The sequence below is a fragment of the Gossypium raimondii genome, chromosome 10 (genome assembly GCF_025698545.1).
Source record: "Gossypium raimondii isolate GPD5lz chromosome 10, ASM2569854v1, whole genome shotgun sequence".
NCBI lineage: Eukaryota > Viridiplantae > Streptophyta > Magnoliopsida > Malvales > Malvaceae > Gossypium > Gossypium raimondii.
Genome location: NC_068574.1, coordinates 45,149,238 through 45,168,127, shown reverse-complemented (window position 1 = coordinate 45,168,127; position 18,890 = coordinate 45,149,238). Strand labels below are relative to the sequence as shown.

At 32.2% G+C, this 18,890-nt stretch overlaps 1 protein-coding gene across 1 annotated transcript; it reads left to right on the top strand.

The window, feature by feature from the left end:
- Positions 1-397: 397 nt before the first annotated feature.
- LOC105778352 (uncharacterized) lies at positions 398-1,026 on the top strand. Its single transcript, XM_012602039.2, has one exon. The coding sequence runs from the start codon at positions 504-506 to the stop codon at positions 864-866; it is 363 nt and encodes a 120-aa protein (XP_012457493.1). The 5' UTR covers positions 398-503; the 3' UTR covers positions 867-1,026.
- The last annotated feature ends 17,864 nt before the right edge of the window (positions 1,027-18,890 follow it).

The following is an 18,890-nucleotide window of genomic DNA, read 5'->3' as shown; positions in this document are numbered from 1 at the left end:
AAATTTTTAAATTTTTATTAAGCATACATGAACTGTTATGCAAGTTTTCATATCACCATCGCTAAATTTGATGAAATTTTAATAAATTTTGTTAAACTTTTGTTAGAAAAATAATTTGATGAAATTTTAAAATTGATGACTAAATTGATACAAATAATAAAAGTAAAATGATAAAAAATTATTTAAGGTTAAATTTATTATTACACTTATTTTATAAAATTTATGCTTGAATTTTGAAAATAATATTAATGGAAGACTGATAACTTTAATATGAAGATATATAAAAAAAACATAAAAAAAATATGAATACAAACAATGAATCTCCAAAGTTAAATAAAAATATTATTAATAATTTAAAATTTTGGTAAAACGCGTCTCCCCACCCTTATTTCAAGCCGCCCAACACCCCTCTTCCCTTTCACAGTTTCACTCACATCACTCGTTTCAGACCCCAAAACACCTTTGGAACAACCAAGACCCAACCCTACGAAACAACAACTACAATGTTACCCGAAAGACAAGGCGGAGGTGCACCCCATGGAATAATACTAGCTGTGGTGGTGGGCATCGTGGTCTTAGCCCCATTCTTGTTCGGCGATCAAGGCGAAGCCATAACTGAAGCCATTTCCGAGCTCTTGACTCCCCTCGGTCTCCTCCTCTTGCCCATCATCCTCCTCCTCACAATCCAGTTCCTTTCCTCAGATCGCGGCTCCTTCGTCTCCGCCGTCTTTTCCACCGGCGAACCCGACACCATCCACCGCGTCAGCGGCTCTCCCTTTGGGGTCGCCTTGTTCCTTCTCCTCATCTTGTTCTTGCTTTACAATCGTGTTTCCATTTTCGGCGGCGATGACGATTCCGACGATTGACTGCTTCGATCTACGGAGGACTTTTTTCCCTTTCCTTTTTCTTTTTTGTATACGGTTTAGTACGTAGTTTCTTTTTTTTTTTTCCTTTTTTTATAATGTATTATGATTTTTGTAATTTTACGTGAATACCCAAGTGAACAAATGGAATTGACTTTAGCAATTGACGGCATTGTTGTCATTTCAATTGTCGTTGTTTCTACTGTTTAATTATACGCCCTGGTTTGTTATGTATATTGTTGTCTCTTCTTGTCTGACAGCTAATCAACGGTGACTATGGTGGGTGTTCCGGCGGCGGCACGGTTGCTGAGACGGTAGTGCAGCGTGAAAGACAGTTGAGTCTCCTCTTTTTTTTTCTTTAATTTTGAGGATGCTTTTTGGACTGACATTCTCATTTTTTCTCTCTTTTGGGTCTTGATTTCCCTAAGCAGCCATGTGGGCACGTGCTACTCCTTTTTCAAAGAGTGAGCTCTCCTTTTTTTTTAAGGGTAGATTAGCAAAAAATAATTTCAGTTTTAAAAGTTAATTAGTAATTTAGGTTGTTTTTTTTTTTAATTTAGATAGATCGATTTTAGAGAAAAATCGAAAACATCAGCTTCTTTAGTTAGATGGTCAAATAATGATGATTTCATCCCTTAAATCTTAAGTTTAATTTTCTTCTAAGCACATTTGTATTTTTATTTCATGTTGTATTAATTAATAAAAAAAATTGAAATAACATGAAAAAATATAAATGTGCTTAAGAATCGAACTTGGCACTTAAGAATGAAAACATTATTATTTGACCATCTAATTAGAGGAGTGATATAAAAAACTCCTTTTGTAAAAAGTGTTTTTATCAGGACGCTTTTTGTTTTCTCTTCAAAATCGATATAGTTCTATAAATTTGAGAAAAATAACCTAATTTGTTAATTAACTTTTAAAACTGGCCTTTTTTTTTGCTAATTAACCCCATTTTTAACGCCCAAAATATTATATGAATTTAATTTTTTAATATTTGATATTTACTATTACTATTATTATTTATAGATTCTATAACTGTTTTTGAGTGATAATATATTGAATGAATAAATTACTGATATATTTCGTCCAAAAGAAATTAACGATAAAGAATCTCATTTATAATTTTAATATTGCATTCTTTATCTTTTATATTTCAAAAATAAAGTGTGGGAATAAAATGCCTAATTATTTGGCACACAAGCCTAGAAATTTTTACTCTAACAAATAGATTGAGATTTTTACATTAATTTCGTTTATTTTTCTAGTTTTAAATAAAATTTAAAGATACATAATAAAATTTTAATATTGTAAAATTAAATTTCTTATCACCAATATATCGAATAATTATTCAATATAATTATATATATTTATTAACATCAAATGCAAAAAAAATTGTTAACTCTAAAATTAAAGTATAGCTAAAATTATAAGTCAAGAGAAAGTATAGCTAAAAAATAGGAAGCTTTTTTTTTTTGTTAATAAATGTTGTAATAGTATTGTTTAATTTTACTATAAATAATAATATTTTCAATAATATATTAAAAAAGGCTCATTTGGATTATAGTAGTCAGTTCGGTATTGATATATATAATTTAAAATATTTAAATATATATATATATAATTTATCAAGAAATTAAAAATTAAATTATAAATATATATGTGAAAAATATTTAAAATTGCTGAACCTAAATGATACACCCACATGTTGGTACCAATATGTACCAATTTCAAGACAAAATGGTATGTCTACTGGTGCAGTATTAACTACTTTAGTTTGGACACCATAGAGTAATTTGATGAAAATGTAATTATTAGGGTAATAATTACACCTTGTAATTACTAAAATTTTATTTCACTAGACGTTTTTACTGATAGAATGTAATTATATTATAATTTTTTATGTCATGTTTGATAGTATATACTGTAATTACACAATTACTTTTTTTTTTTTGAATAAAATGCTGGACTTTTATTAAAGCAGGAAAACAATGAGCCTAATTACAAAAGACAAAAATCTTACGCCAAAACACTTAAGACTAGTAAATAAAAAACGAAGAAACAACTCAAAAGGCACCAATGCCTCAGCCAACGAAAAATAAAGATTTAATTCTCCTAAAAAGTAACAACAACAATTAAGACACCACAGTAACCAATATGTCCTTCCTCAATTACTTTCAATCCCTTCATCTACTTTCTTCAGTCATTCTTCCAGAGTCATTCTTTCCCAGTCCCCCACCCTTAATCCGAATGAGAAATTAGATGCCCTCTCAACTTCTATCCTTGTCCACTTCATCCCTAGCAAAATCAGGAACTCCATCTCGCATGCATAATTGAACTTCATCCATTGTCAAGCTTTCGAGTTTTTTATCAAACTCTTTTTTTTTTTTTTTGTCATTCAAAGGTAACGATTCAACTTCTAATTAGTTTTAAATGTTATTTAGTCTTTAAAACCAAGGTTTTAGCCATTAAATAGTATGTTTTGAATAAAAGTTAAAAATTGGGTCGTTAATGGTGAAATTCAGGGTTTTGAGTAAAAACATGATTTCAAAGTGTTTTTCAATTAGTTTTGATATAATTAGAAGTTTCTAAACTTATTTTGAAGTGTCGTTAAAGATTTCTTAAGTTTTAATGAATTTTTAGAAAATAGCCATAAAACATGTCGAAAAAGTCGATACTATGAATTGCATATTTTGTTGAAGTTTAAAGGTTGAGAATTAGTCATAAATGAATTATAAGATGAACATAATTGGTTTTAGGAGAAACGATTAAGTATAGATCGAGATATTCGAATTTAAAGTTTGTTATGTTATAAGTTTCGGTTACATGGGAACATAGCTTATGTTTATGTTTTTGATTGCTTATGGTGAGTTCTTAGTTGATTATTGAATGCATTGTAGTGTGAATTGTTGTGTTGAAGTTCTAGATTCGATAGGACCTTCAACGAGTAGAGGTAAAGACAAAGAAAAGCTAGTTTGAGCTTTCGACTTTTCGGCGAAAGCATAATTGGTGAGTGTTTGGAATAATTGCTTGTGGACATGATTCAATGTGTTATTTGGGAATTTGGTAGTAGCCTAAACCCCTACTCTAAATTCTGAGTGTAAACTTTCTCATACCTATGTTATCTTGTGAATTATGTGCTTATATACTTGTGAATATGCAAATTGAGATGAGATGTTATAACATGTGATATGTTAAATGTTAGTGACAATGCTTTGCTAAATATGCAAATATGCAGTGATAGTGTACGGATAATCGGTAAGTGATATGTGTTTGATTTCAGATATTTTGGCATTGTGATCTTGAAACCGTTGGATATAGTTGGCATGCCATAGAATTGTGAGTACTCACCTATATGTACAGTGATTTTAGGCATTGAGGCACTGAGACATGTTGGAGGGATAAGGGAATGTGAGCTAAGCTCCATTCAACGAGACATATGAAGAGAAATAAGGAGAGTGTTACCTTTATGCTTCACTTTTGGGACATGTTTGACTCTATAAGTTTATGTTTGGTGTGTTGGAGGCTTGTGTATCCGATGAGTGATGATAAAACTCACTTTTATGTTTCATAGCTCAAGTGCCAAATTATCTTAAACTATGAATATGTGTATTTTGATATCTGTTTATATGACGTAACTATTATGCAATTTATCTATAAACCTGTTTTTGAGTATTGCGATATATGGTTGAATGTTATGCGCTTATATGAGTATTGCGATATGTGCTTGAACATTATGTAATTATACGTGTAATGTAATATATGCTTAAAAGTGAATATTTTTACCATGTAAAAGAATTAGTAATAATGCACGAGTAAATATAATATGACACTAGAGTTGGAACTGTTGAGATTATGTTATATGGTTGTTTCATTGATACTTGATGAATTGTTTGCATTATGGTTATTCTGAGCATTCACTGAGCTTGTTAAGCTCACCCACTCTTTTTAAACTATTGGAGATTAGTAATGTGTCGGTGTGAGCGGTGTGCTTCTGAGAGGTGATCCAAGCAAGACTTTTACATTATTTTGTGAGTGTTTTATATTTATTTATGTTTTGAGGAAAAAGACGATGTGGTAGACTTGTTTATAGCCATGTTAACTTCTAAACATTTTACTGGTTTTTGGTACGGTTTATAAGAATTAGATGTTATTATTATGCTTGAGTTCATTAACATGATGATGGATTGACGTTACTTTCTCGAACACGATTTTACGATGTTGAACTTCTAATTAGGCTGTTGAGTGATTATTTGTCGAAGTAATTGATGTATAATGTTTAGGATCTAAATTGCTTATATATGTTGTATTTTTGAGGTTTGGAGCAAAGGTATCGATAATCGGGTTTTAAAATTGATACCTCTGTGTTTTGAAACGTGCAGGAAGTCAGAATAGAGATTTGGTATCGATACCTTTGCTCGAGTATCGATACTCGAGGTTAAAGTATCGATATTTTATGACAAGTACCAATAAATTTTGAGACTTTGGGTTTTTAATCGAGAAACATAATGCAAGTTTGGTATCATTTTTTTAGGTGGTATCGATACTACTTAAAGAAAATATCGATACACTAGTGTCAGTATCGATACCTACGTAGCAGTTTTGAGATTTTGATAAACAGACCTTATGCATGTTTAATTATTATTTTAAGACCTTTTGAAATATGTTCAGCATGTATAGTCTATAAATGAGAATATGTTTGATCAAGAACCTATACGAATGATAATATGTAATACATTTTGTTTAGAACGAGCTTTTACTTGTTGTGTATGATATGAGACGGTGGTATGGCATCTGAATATTCGAGCTTGACGACCAGGACGGGCACATAGGGTGTTACATATGGTGGTATCAGAGCTCTAGGTTAAATAACTCTTAGACCTATATAATTATTGTGTGTTTGAAGTTTCGAAACTCATGAGTCTAAATTTCTCTGTTTTTTTAGAATTGTCAGATAACCTTGATTGAATGCATGGGACTGGTTGTAATGTCATTGATTGAATTGCATGTGGGGTAGAAACGGGAACACATTGCCTTTAATGCAAAAGTTTACTTGTAGGAATGAGACTTGGACCATCCTCTCACCACTCACACTGTTTATTTGTTTGTGTGTATGCTAGATTATTAGATATGCCTTTTAGATGTGTTAATATTAGAGCTAATGTTCAAGAGGACAGTAAATCCTCTACACCTCCTGTATTGCTGCGTAGAGTGAATATACCTGATGAGGGTATAGGTCATCTAATGGAAGCAATAATTGGAGCGTTTCAACGAATTGCTTGTGCTAACCTTGCTTCTATACCTACCAATCATGCACTTATGAATCGTGGGCTACCGCTTGAACGACTTCGAGCATTGGGCAGTAAAGAGTTTTTTGGAGTAAAAGGTACTAACCCGATCGTAGTTGAGTATTGGTTGGAAGAAGTTGAAAGGATCATTGAACAGATGTCCTGTTCTAACGAGAAAAGGTTGGGTTGTGATGTGTCTTTACTCAATGGTGAGGCACATCATTGGTGGAATATGGTTAGGAGAAGTAATGTTTCTAATATATTGACTTGGAATTATTTTTTTGATGTTTTTAAGAGGAAGTTTATGAGCGAGCAGTATATGGAGGCTCATAAGCATAAGTTTTTAAATTTGGTTCAAGGAGATTTGTCTGTGAGGCTTGGTTTGTGTGACTTAGTTAGTATACTCCTAAGATGATACTTTTTTAGACGAATCGATGTAAGAGGTTCCAATTTGGTTGTAACCGTGAGATTTGGGTTAATTTGGTAGCACAAAATGTAGAGATTTTTTATGAGTTGGTTGAGAAAGCCAAAGCAGTTGAGGAGACTTTAGCTTAGCCGCCTCGTTCTTTGGTAATTGAATCGGGTAAGAGGACTTCTGATGGTGTATCTAAACGACCGTCTAAGAGAAAACATGATATTCAGGATTATGATAGGAGTGCACAACACGAGTTTCGACCAAGTGAGTTTAAGTAGTAGAGTAATGTAGTGGTTAGTAATGGTGGTTCGACGAGTGGTTCTGGATGGCCGCTTTATGTGCATTGTGAGCATAGGCATTCTAGTGAGTGTCTAAGTTTACAGGTGGTTGTTTTAAGTGTGGATAGAAGGAATATTTTCTTAGGGATTGCCTAAATAGAGTTGAGTGTTCGCAGACTCAAAGTTCAACACCTGTTTCTGCGCCTCCTAGAGGCCGTGGTCGCGGTAGAGGTAATGGGAGACCGGTTAGGCAGTGAGTTATTACTTATACTATTGCTACACTGATTGAGTCAGGAGGTCCAGCTCGAGTTTATGCAATTAAGGAATCGAAGGATCAAGATTTGAACATCAAGATTGAGGGTATTTTTGCCTTATAATCACATCTTTTATTCTCGTTGATAGATTTAGGTTCTATGCCTTCGTAAACTTTAAGTGAGTTAGCTAATAAGTACGGAATCCCAATAGAGACTAGTGAATTAAGAAAAATGGTTACGAGTTCTTTAGATGCGAGTGTTATAGTGAATAGAGGAAACAGTTAGCAAGGTTACTGTAGAATAAGTTTGTGGTAGTAATAGGATCGTTAAGAAAAGTAGTAGAAAGTTAGAGAGAATAAGAACCAGAGTGGGCAGCGAAAGTGTGATGGTTAGTTTAAAAGTAGAAATAGCATATTTTGTGATTAAGCAAGTGACGTGTTAGCAGGGAATTTCGAGGACGAAATTCTTTTTAGAGGAGGAGATTTGTAACACCCCAAAATAGGGCTTAGGAGTTTTAGGGGTATTTTAAGAATTTCAGTCTTAGAGTATTCAGAATTTTGCAACATGATATATCAGTAATGTTTTCAATTATGATTTTAGGAAATTAAATCAATTTTTAAAAATTAGTTCAAAATACATTTAATTTTGCAAAAAGGAATGATTTGTAAAAAGTCAAAACTGAGAGATTTTATGAAGTAATTTAACCAAATGTACAAAATCAACCTAAAAACCCTTTTTTCCAAGTAGTTTTCACGTCAACTTCTCCTCCCCCGTATTTGTATCAACCCTTTGTTTTTCCTTTACTTTTCCAATCAATTTTTACTGCCAATTCCTAACCCCCTTTGATTTCTACCACCCTTAAACCTTAAACATTTATAAAAAGACCAAAAAACACCCAAAAATACCATAGTTTCATCCATTGTCAAGCTTTCGAGTTTTTCAGGTTTTTGATCAAATGCTTGGTTTTTTGTCATCTAAGGTAATGATTCAATTTCTAATTACTTTTAAATGTTATTTAGTCTTTAAAACCAATTCTTTTAGCCATTAAATCGTATGTGTAACACCCCAAACTTGGCCTAGAAGTTATGACTGGATGTTGAGGAATTACATTAACTTGTTTAAAAGCCTTTGATTCAATCAAACTAAAAACGCGTTTCGAATAAATGAAATTTGACAAAACTTTTACAAATGTTTAGAAAATCTTAAATCCGGAATCACTTATCTCAATCCCAAAATTTGAACTCAAACTCGTGTTTTGAAATAAACATTTTGGCAAATCATTTCCAGCTTAAGGACATACACTCGTTAAAACTATTCGTTTATTTACAAAAAAACTCTTTAGGGGTTGCTTAATTTTGCAGCGGAAAACTTTTAGAGTTTTAATTTTGAAAATTGAGTTCTAGATTTTTAACCTGCGAGACTTTGCCGTTTCATGAAAAAATGCTCAAAACCAAACAAACAGAATAAAACCCCAAAAACAAAGTTTAAACAAACTTACAGTCCAAAATAATTAAAAACATAACTATCTTATTTAATTAACTATGAATCATTCCGAGCTCCAGCACACCATCCGATCCTAACCTCACAGTTTGCCTAAAAGCTTATAAATAAGGCAAATGGGTGAGATATAAAGCTCAGTGTGTAACTAAAACTCAAACTGAGATTACACACAATACAATATACAAATAAAAAAATCATAAAAAATCTCGTAATGATCAATCAAACAGATGTGAGTATGCACGATTATGCCAATCCGATATTTTTCAAAAAATCATAATGTGGATTTTTCAGAAAACGTCCTACCCAACTCCACTACACACAAAAATAGAGTTCCCTAGGACTCATCCAACCAAATCACACCAATAAAATAGTTGTGGTCAATGCCACCAAATATTACAGATGAACTGCCAGGTCGAATATATGTGGTCAAGCCATTATATTGCAGCCCAGGTGCCAGAACAATCATATGTGGTCGAGCCACCATAATTGCAGAAAAGCTACTAGACAGAAATGTGGATAAACCGCTAGAATGGCAGATCATTAAACTGTCTGAATCTTTCTCCTTTCAACATTATCCCAAACCCCATGCAATGTGTCATGGCATGCATATACAGAATCAGAATATTGAGCATGTAAGACATGCTGATACACAATAACAGAAAACGAAAGGCATGGAAGTCCATGCTTTGCAGAACTGATTTATCAAATCTTATAAGAACACATCAAATTTTCCATGAAATCACATGCATGGTTATATAACATATTCAGAAATACAAATTCACATAACCGTACCTTATACACACATATATAGACATAACGAATAAAATCATACCATCAGAACTGTTAGTATCATATCGTACAAATATAAATTTTACATATACCTTAAACACATCATCATAAAAGCATATTCACATATACCTTGTTTTCAAGTCTTATTTAAACAGTATGGACCTTACGAAGAGGTTAATTATGATTCACAGATCAAATCGGGTCTAAACGAAAATTTTTAAAAAATGGGCCCACTTGCTCGTGTGGCCCACACAACCCAAATAGCCTAGCCCGTGTAGTCCACAAATAGCCTAAACTGTGTGTCACACATGGCCTAGTACACGGCTTGGCACATGGCCGTATGGCGTCAACAGTGCCATATTTTGGCTTTTGTCGTTCGCTATTTTTTTAGTTTTTCGATACACACATGATCTTTTCTAAAATACGATGCTCTGACAGACTCACAAACCCCCAGATCGCAACAGAAAATCCTAAGGTTCACTAATCGTCGGAGGAAAATTCGTCTCACGATCTTCTCCAAAAATTGAAACCATAACTCAATAATCCTATTAAACACAGCCAACACCAAAAATTGGAACAACCAAAAGAACTCAACATTGGAATTCACACCACACCAACGTAGGATTTGAAAAAATAAAAGAAAGAAAACGTAAAAGTTGTGTACAGGAAAGCAATTTCAATAAAAGAGAATAAAAAAATACACAAATTGAAACAGGAAAAAATGGTGAAAGTGGAATATTGGACGTCAAATTGAGGGAGAGTGGGACGGTTGAGAGAGTGGGGAGAGAGGGACAGTTGTGAGGGAAGAATTTTAGGAGAAAATCCCTCATCAGAAATTTAAAAACTACCCCACTATCTCCTATTATTATCCACATCAATTGTTTTCCCCAGAGTTTAAAACAAAATTAATCATTTTTCACACATGGGCACTCGAACGCAGAACCAAAGGGTAAGCTAACATCTTACCACTGAACTAGCAGCCTCATTCTGTAATCAATTGAGCGAAATTAATATATAAATCAAATGTTCAAAGGTAGGGGTTTAGGCAAAAATAGAAACAAAATTCAAGAGAAGTGATTTGATTACAAGACCTCACACACACAAACACAATACCTAACCACTAAACTAGATCAATTCACTTGATAAAATTTTCACAATCTTAACTCAAAAATCAAGGCTTGACCACTCTTGGTTTCACGAACCCAATTTCTTCTAACCTAATTTTTGAGATGTGACAGTATGTTTTGAATAAAAGTAAAAAATTAGGTCGTTAATGGTAAAATTTAGGATTTTGAGTAAAAACATGGTTTTAAAGTGTTTTTCAATTATTTTTGATGTAATTAGAAGGTTTCTAAACTTACTATGAAGTTTCGTTAAAAATTTCTTAAATTTTAGTGAATTTTCAAAAATAGCCATAAAACATGTTGAAAAGGTCAATACTATGAATTGAGTATTTTGTTGTAGTTTAAAGATTGAGAATTAGTCGTAGGTGGATTATAAGATGAACGAAATTGGTTTTAGGAGAAAAGATTAAGTATATATCGAGATATTCGAATTTAAAGTTTGCTATGTTATAAGTTTTGGTTACATTGGAACATAGCTTAGGCTTATTTTTGATTGCTTGTGGTGAGTTCTTAACTGATTATTGAATGCATTGTTGTGTGAATTGTGGTGTTAAAGTTCCAGATTCGATAGGACCTTCTATGAGTAGAGGTAAAGGCAAAGAAAAGCTCGTTTAAGCTTTCGACATTTCGGTGAAAGCGTAATTGGTGAGTGTTTGGAATAATTGCTTGTGGACATGATTCAATGTGTTATTTAGGAATTTGGTAGTAGCCTAAACCCTTACTCTAAATTCCGAGTGTAAGCTTTCTCAAACCTATGTTATCTTGTGAATTATGTGCTTATGTACTTGTGACTATGCGAATTGAGATGAGATGCCATAATATGTGATATGTGGTTATGATAACTATTGTGAAAGTGCAAATGTGTACATGATATGTATATGTTAAATGTTAGTGACAGTGTTTTGCTAAAAATGCAAATATGCAGTAATAGTGCACGGATAATCGGTAAGTGATATGTGTTTAATTTCAGATATTTTGGCCTTTGTGATTTTGAAATCATTGGATATAGTTTGCATGCCATAAGATTGTGAGTACTCACCTATATGTACAGTGATTTTAGGCATTAAGGCACTGAGACATGTTGGAGGGATAAGGGAATGTGAGCTAAGCTCCATTCAACGAGACATATGAAGAGAAATAAGGAGAGTGTTACCTTTACGCTTCACTTTTGGGACATGTTTGACTCTATAAGTCTATGTTTGGTGTGTTGAAGACCTGAGTATCCGATGAGTGATGATAGAGCTCACTTTTATGTTTCATAGCTCAAGTGCCAAATTATCTTACACTATGAATATGTGTGTATTTTGATATATGTTTATATAACATGTGACCATTATGCAATTTATCTATAAACCTATTTTTGAGTATTGCGATATATGGTTGAATGTTATGCGATTATATGAGTATTGCTATATGTGCTTGAACGTTATGTAATTATACGCGTAATGTGATATATGCTTAAAAGTGAATATTTTTATCATGTAAAATAACTAGTAATAATGCACGAGTAAGTATAATATGACACTAGAGTTGGAACTGTTGAGGTTATGCTATATGGTTGTTTCGTTGATGCTTGATAAATTGTTTGCATTGTGGTAATTTGAACATTCACTGAGCTTGTTAAGCTCACCCACTCCTACAGTTGTGTTGGAATTCAAACACGCATCCCACCATTGTTTCTAAACTCACTGCTACAATATCTAATTTCATCATTACAATAACTTATCTCACAGCCACCGTTATTTTTAAACTCATTGAAAATAAATATTTTGTCCATCCAAATTAAACCTAAGTAAATTTTATTCAAATACTGTCATCAAACGGGAGACACTATATTTGAATTATTTAATTATATTAAATTTTTTGTCATATTCATTTAATAAAAATGTCTCACAAATAAGAGATAAATTTTGGTTATATGAATTTCATAGTGATACAGTTTTATTGTTTTATTTAAAACAACTTTCAACGTCATTACGAAATGAAACTAATCATTAGGAAAAAAAAAGGTAAATGACTTAACTTAAACGATTGCATTAAATGAGTATTTTATTTGGTAATTAAAATTGGATTTCATTCCAAGCAAAAATTATGTTTCAGATTTAGCAAAAACAATGCATTATTTTAAATATGATAATACTATTTGAAAGTAAAATATTACTGCAACTATTAGTCTTATTGCTATATATATTGAAGTAGTGTTTTTACCAGTGCAATGCACGAATTTACTGTTCGTAAAATTAATTGAAATAAATTTTATTAAAATATTTAAAATATATCATAGATCGTAAAAGTTACGGAAGATAATCATTAGGATTAAACAAATAAATACGGGAGATTTAAAATTAATAGTAGAGAACAAACTTGTTCATGGATTGTTCATGGAGATTTAAAATTAATAGTAGAGAACAAACGTGCCTAATTTTGTTCGAAACTTAAGAGAGTTTGAAAAAATTTTAAACTAAAAAATAAGTTCGGACAAAAAAAATTAGGCACGTTTAAGATATGACCTAAGATGGAGCTTGAACATTCAAGGCCCAACCCGACCCAACCCGACCTATTTATTAAGTTTGTTATATTTTATATTATGTTATCTTTATAGTAATTTACTATAATATAAACATTAAAAAATGTTAAGATAATTATATATAATTTTAATAAATAAAATATTTATAAAATTATTAAATATTAAATTAAAATAATATAAATATATTTTTATTTCTTTATAAAATATGGGCGGGCTAAAAATGGGCTTGGGTTAGCCATTTGTAAATATAGGCAAACTTGAATAAAGTTTTATGAGTAACGTCCCCAACCCGGCCTAAACATTAGGCCCAAATTCGAGAGATTACATTGGCCACCGAAATGGCCCAATAAGCTAACAGTGTTCGTAAAACAATCATTTTAAAACATCTATTTATTTTAAAAGAAAACTTAGCTTACTTTCAAAATAATCCACAAGTTAACAAAAATCGATTAAGTAAAACATTTTCCTTGTAACAGTGACTACTTTTGAAAACTTAGTTAATTTCCAATTTATTTATTGCTCAAAATTTATTTATAATCTAGCAATGAAATGTGATATTCAGCTCAATTTTAATTAAGAAAAATAAAAATTATTTTATGCGTATTTAATTCTAAATTCATGTTTCAATATCCTAATTTCAAATTAAATTCCATGAATGCTATATAAACCCAAAACCTAAGCCCCATGTCACAGTTCAAATAAAATAATACAGTCTTTGAATAATTAAAATTTCAAATAATAGACTAAAATGCTTTCATGTAAAAACAATATGTGTCAAGTCCTCGGGATGTCAAGCACGCATCCTAACCTAGTGGGTTATCTGTAAAGATGAAAATAAAAAGAGGGAGTGAGCTTATGAAGCTCAGTGTGAATCTTATCACAAGTAAGTTAGTGCAAACAGTAGATGACTCATACAACATAACAATTTTCAGAACAATCACATTCATATAGTGATTCAGATTATCAATTCCATAGATTAACTCATCAATATCATAAGATTTTAGAATTCATAGTTTATGTATGCACATGCTCATGAGCGATGATGTAGTTTCAATTTATCAAAATAGATCCTACCCAACTCTGCTACACACCACAGTAGGAGTTTCGCAAAACTTCTCTACCTTTACACCACATTGTAGATAAACTACTGATCGTTGTAGCTGAAATGCTAACGATAAAAATATTGGTGGATGAATCATCCATCGCTGCAGATAAAAGCTGCTAATACATTGTGGATGAACCACTGATCATTGCAAATGAACTGCTAATGATAAAAATATTGGTGGATGAACCATCCTTTGGTGAAGGTAACAACTGCTAGTATGTTGTGGATGAACCATTGGTCGTACTGATATATTGCTGACTAAAATACATTGTGGATGAACCACTGATCGTGCTAATAAACTACCGACTAAAATATGTTGTGGATGAACCACTGGTTGTAACACCCCTCACCTGATCCAGTCACCGAAACCGAGTTACAGGACACTACATCACTATCATAACTTAAACACAGCCGTACATAGTTTTAATTAAGAGCAATGGTTACTAAAATTAACATTTAAATTTGAGTTCATGACTAATTAAACATTTAATCGGCGATAGAAATAGGTTTTTTTCCGTAATTAAGGTTCATTTTTTAAAAACCTCCCAACCTCATGGTATCAATAATCGTGACCCGAGTATCGATACATCCGCCCAGAATGCCAAAAATTCACAAAATAAAGTATTCCTCATGCTTGAAACAATGTTCTTACTCAACATACTCGAAATTTTATTGCCTTGGTAGGATCACTTCCTTGGTCGTGCCACTCACACCGAAAGTGCGACTTATCTACAAAATTTAGTATAAAGTGTGTGAGCTTAAATAAGCTCAGTGAATGTTCGGAATTACCACAAAACATACACAACATTGTAAGTTAAGTAAGAGTATACTAAGATACATTCACAACCATATTTTCATCAAGTCAAATTAACATATTCGTAATACATTATCTCACAAGTCTAGCTTATATACTTACATGCATTTACACACAACATATCTCTTATATATATAATTCCAGTAATGATAATTTGGCAACTTGAGAATATGAAATGTAAAAAGTGGCATTTATCACCACACATTGGATAAACGGATCTCCATCACACCAATGACTCAAAGAGTCTAACATGTCCCATAAGTGTAGCATAAAGCTAAACACTCTCCAACACACCAACATGTCTTGATAAATGGAGCTTAGCTCGACATTCCCTTATCTCTCCAACCTGTCCTAGGGCCTAATGCCCAAATCACAAAACACAAAGGTGAGTACTCACAATCCTATGGCATGCAAACTATATCCAACGGTTTCAAGAGATCACAAGGCCAAAATATCTACAATTACACATATTTAATTACAGTTTTAATGCATATAATCTCTGTTCATATTCATTAATTAACATCACAAGCTCATACACAATGCATGTTTATCAGATTCACATTTAATTGCACTTTAAGTGCCACAACAATGCTCATTAAGCCATCATATATCATACCACATATGTGTGCATTAAAATCAATTTTCACATATCACATACAAGTACTCTCACATATTACCTGTCATAATATCATCACATATCACAATTCGTCACACGTTAGGCATAATCTAGGCATAATCTCACAACAAGGCAAAAAGTATAGAAAAAGCTTACTCTCAAAAATTAGGATCGAGATTTAGGCTAATCATAAGCTCTTGATTAACACTACAAATCACGCATACCAGCAGTGACTCTAGACACTCACCGTTCACGCTTTCACTTACTAGCCGAAAGCACAAACAAGCTTTTTCTTGACTTTAGACTTGCTCGTACTAGCTCCCAATTGATCTGACACTTTACACACATAACAACCACATTTCAAAATAATTAAAAACAACCTTGAACATAAACAAACAACAAGGAAAACGTAATTCAAGCCTATCATTTCTCACTAACGAAAACTGGATAGTTTTGTCGAAATTGAAGTTTCGACCTTCTAATCTCATTTCTAATCCTCAATTTTGATTTCAAACATCATAAATATCATTTATTTTCATATCTAAACCATTAATTTCACCTAAATCTCTGGTTCTAAAATTTCCAAAAAAATTCAAGCTTTCAAGAACATGTAAAAGAGGAAAATGTTTGATTCATAAAAATTCGGTTATGAACTATCAAATTGAAGTGAAATACCTTATAATTATGTTAGAATGGATCAAAAATCACTTTAAAAACATAGGTTTACTCATGATTACAAGATTTTCCATTTTTGAATCCAAGCTTTCTTGAAAAACATCAAATATTAATATAATCGTTTAAAAACCAATTTGAATTAACAACAGCCTTCATTTAATCCTAAAAAGTCATAATTTTACCTTAAATTGATGAAAACAACGATCTACAACCCTAATTCAATATTTGAATTCAAGAAGCACAATGACAAAATTGGGGAAGAAAACGTGATTTTCATTTGAAATTAGGGGTTATTTTGGTGTTTAGAAGGTTAATAAATCTGAAAGAATGAATTGATTTTGAAAGAACTCTCTAATATTAGGTTTTGTAAAACTTTTTAATGATTTGGGATTTTCAAGAAGGAGATGACAGTTGGTGTTCAAATTGTAGGAGACTAATTTAAAAGATTAGGCAATTTGCCCTTTGGTCACTATCTATTTCTTCCATTTCCCAACTAGGTCCTAATTCAATTAAAATTCATTTTTTTTTCAAATTATGCCTCAAAATTTTAAAATTGAATTTTGTTTTGAGCTAACTAATAAAATAAAAATCCGAATATGTAACTTTAATTCTTTAATTACCCACTTATGACCCTAATTTTTTATACTTGACTCAACCCCTAGTTTACTGACCCAATTTTACTAACCCAATTTTCGGGATGTGACATTGGTCGTGCAGATAAACTATCAACTACCTCCTCCATTCATATCGTCCTACCCCATGCAATGCAATATGACATGATATAATAGATCAATACAATAACAATAACATGTTTTTAACAACTCGATATAGAAGCAATTATCATGCTTAAAACATAGCAATAAACTTGCTTAACATGTATTTGGTTTAACGGTAGCAGTAGGCAAGTATAACATGCAATCAATATCATCGTGGTATGAATAACATTACTAGTTCATCATAAATATAGTGACAATAGGCATGTAACAATAACATATCATGCATATACAATAATAATTCAGTCAATCAGATCATAGATTCCAACATTATTCATATTATTAGAAATTCAATTGAATGAAACAAAACACTAGAAATAGTTTGTGGACTATTGAGGGAGAACAATTCATAAAATTCTAGGCAAAACTATAAACTAAAGGTACAAGGTCGTGTGGCCAGGCTGTGAGTAACAGGCCGTGGCCATGTGACAAACGTAAAAATTAACCTACAGTAGAGACACGACCATGTGGCAGGCCATGTGGAAGGTTCTTTGTCGTGTGGTTCACAAACTAGCTTAGGGTTTCTAGGGAACATAGCCGTGTGGTCCTATACCTGCACATAGTTTGCCCCGATTAACTTGGTAAAAAAGACACACCTTTTATCACGGCTTACGATTGATGTTCCTCACAATCGATTTTGATCCAATTCACCTAATTCTGATCTTTCAAATGACATTTACGCACAAATTAACAGTTGGTTTCAAGATTTGCAACATTAATAAAATATTTGGCAAGAACCGTAAAAGATTGATTAATCGAACGTAAGATTAGCATCAGACAATAATATTGCAAAAATTTGGGATCTAAATATCGAAAATGAGATGTACTTATCGCTATTGATGACAATTATAAAACTAATAGAAAGAACTATTGAATGGAGGATGATTTGATTCGAGTAAGCAAAATAATTTCCATTGGTGGAATTCTAATTAGGAAAAAATGTGAAAAAAATGGTGAAATTCTAATTCCATTGGATTTTTGGGAAGGGGCAAGTTGTAAATTCTATTTAGGAAAGAATTGGTTAAATTCTTAGGGCTTCTAAACCCTAGGGGCGTCACCTTCAATTTTCCTAATAGTTGCCAAATTTGAATTTAAAATGAAGGAAAAAGAGGAGGAGGCTCGAACTTAGGTTTTTAGGAGTACTAATGCCTTAACCATTGAGCCTTTGTTCATTTCTTGTTTATTTTTTATGCTTAATCAGGTCACTGGGGGGAAATGCTAGCGCTTTAACCATGAAGCCTATTGCCCATTCTTGCTTAATTCAAACACCTAGTCGCATATAAATTTCAGGACGACAATTTGGGCATTTAAACAAGACTTTGCCAAAAATTAAAAGAAATGAGAGGAAGGGGACTCTAACCTAGGATCTCTAGAATATGAGACTAATTCTAAACCATTGAGCTATCGCCCATTTCTTGTTGAATCTTAACTTTTGTTCGTATATATTTCGAATGTGGCTTTTACCCTATGTTGTTAAAAATAAAAGGAAATGAAATTGGAGGAATGGAGCTCAAACACTTGTTCACAATGGAGGGAAGCAAGCTTTAACCATTAGGCCTAAGCCTATTTCTTGTTTATCCATTACGATTAGCCCCCTATATTTTGGGGCGTGACATTAGACCCATATTTTCGGTTGGATCAGGCTTGAGCAAACATAAAGTGTGTTAACATCATGCTTAGGCCAACCCAACGTATTAACACCTCTAATAGAAAATGCTTATCTAGATTATATATTTTTAGATAAATATAAAGAACTATTAGTTTGAGTGAACAAAATTTGTGAATTTTGTGTCACAACCTTATAAATAAGTTTTAAAGTAAATGTTAATTTGATTGTGAAAAAAAAAATAGGTTTGAAGCATTCTAATT

Bases quoted from the DNA above. Each gene is read 5' to 3' on its own strand.
- LOC105778352 (XM_012602039.2), top strand. From the start codon at position 504: ATGTTACCCGAAAGACAAGGCGGAGGTGCACCCCATGGAATAATACTA.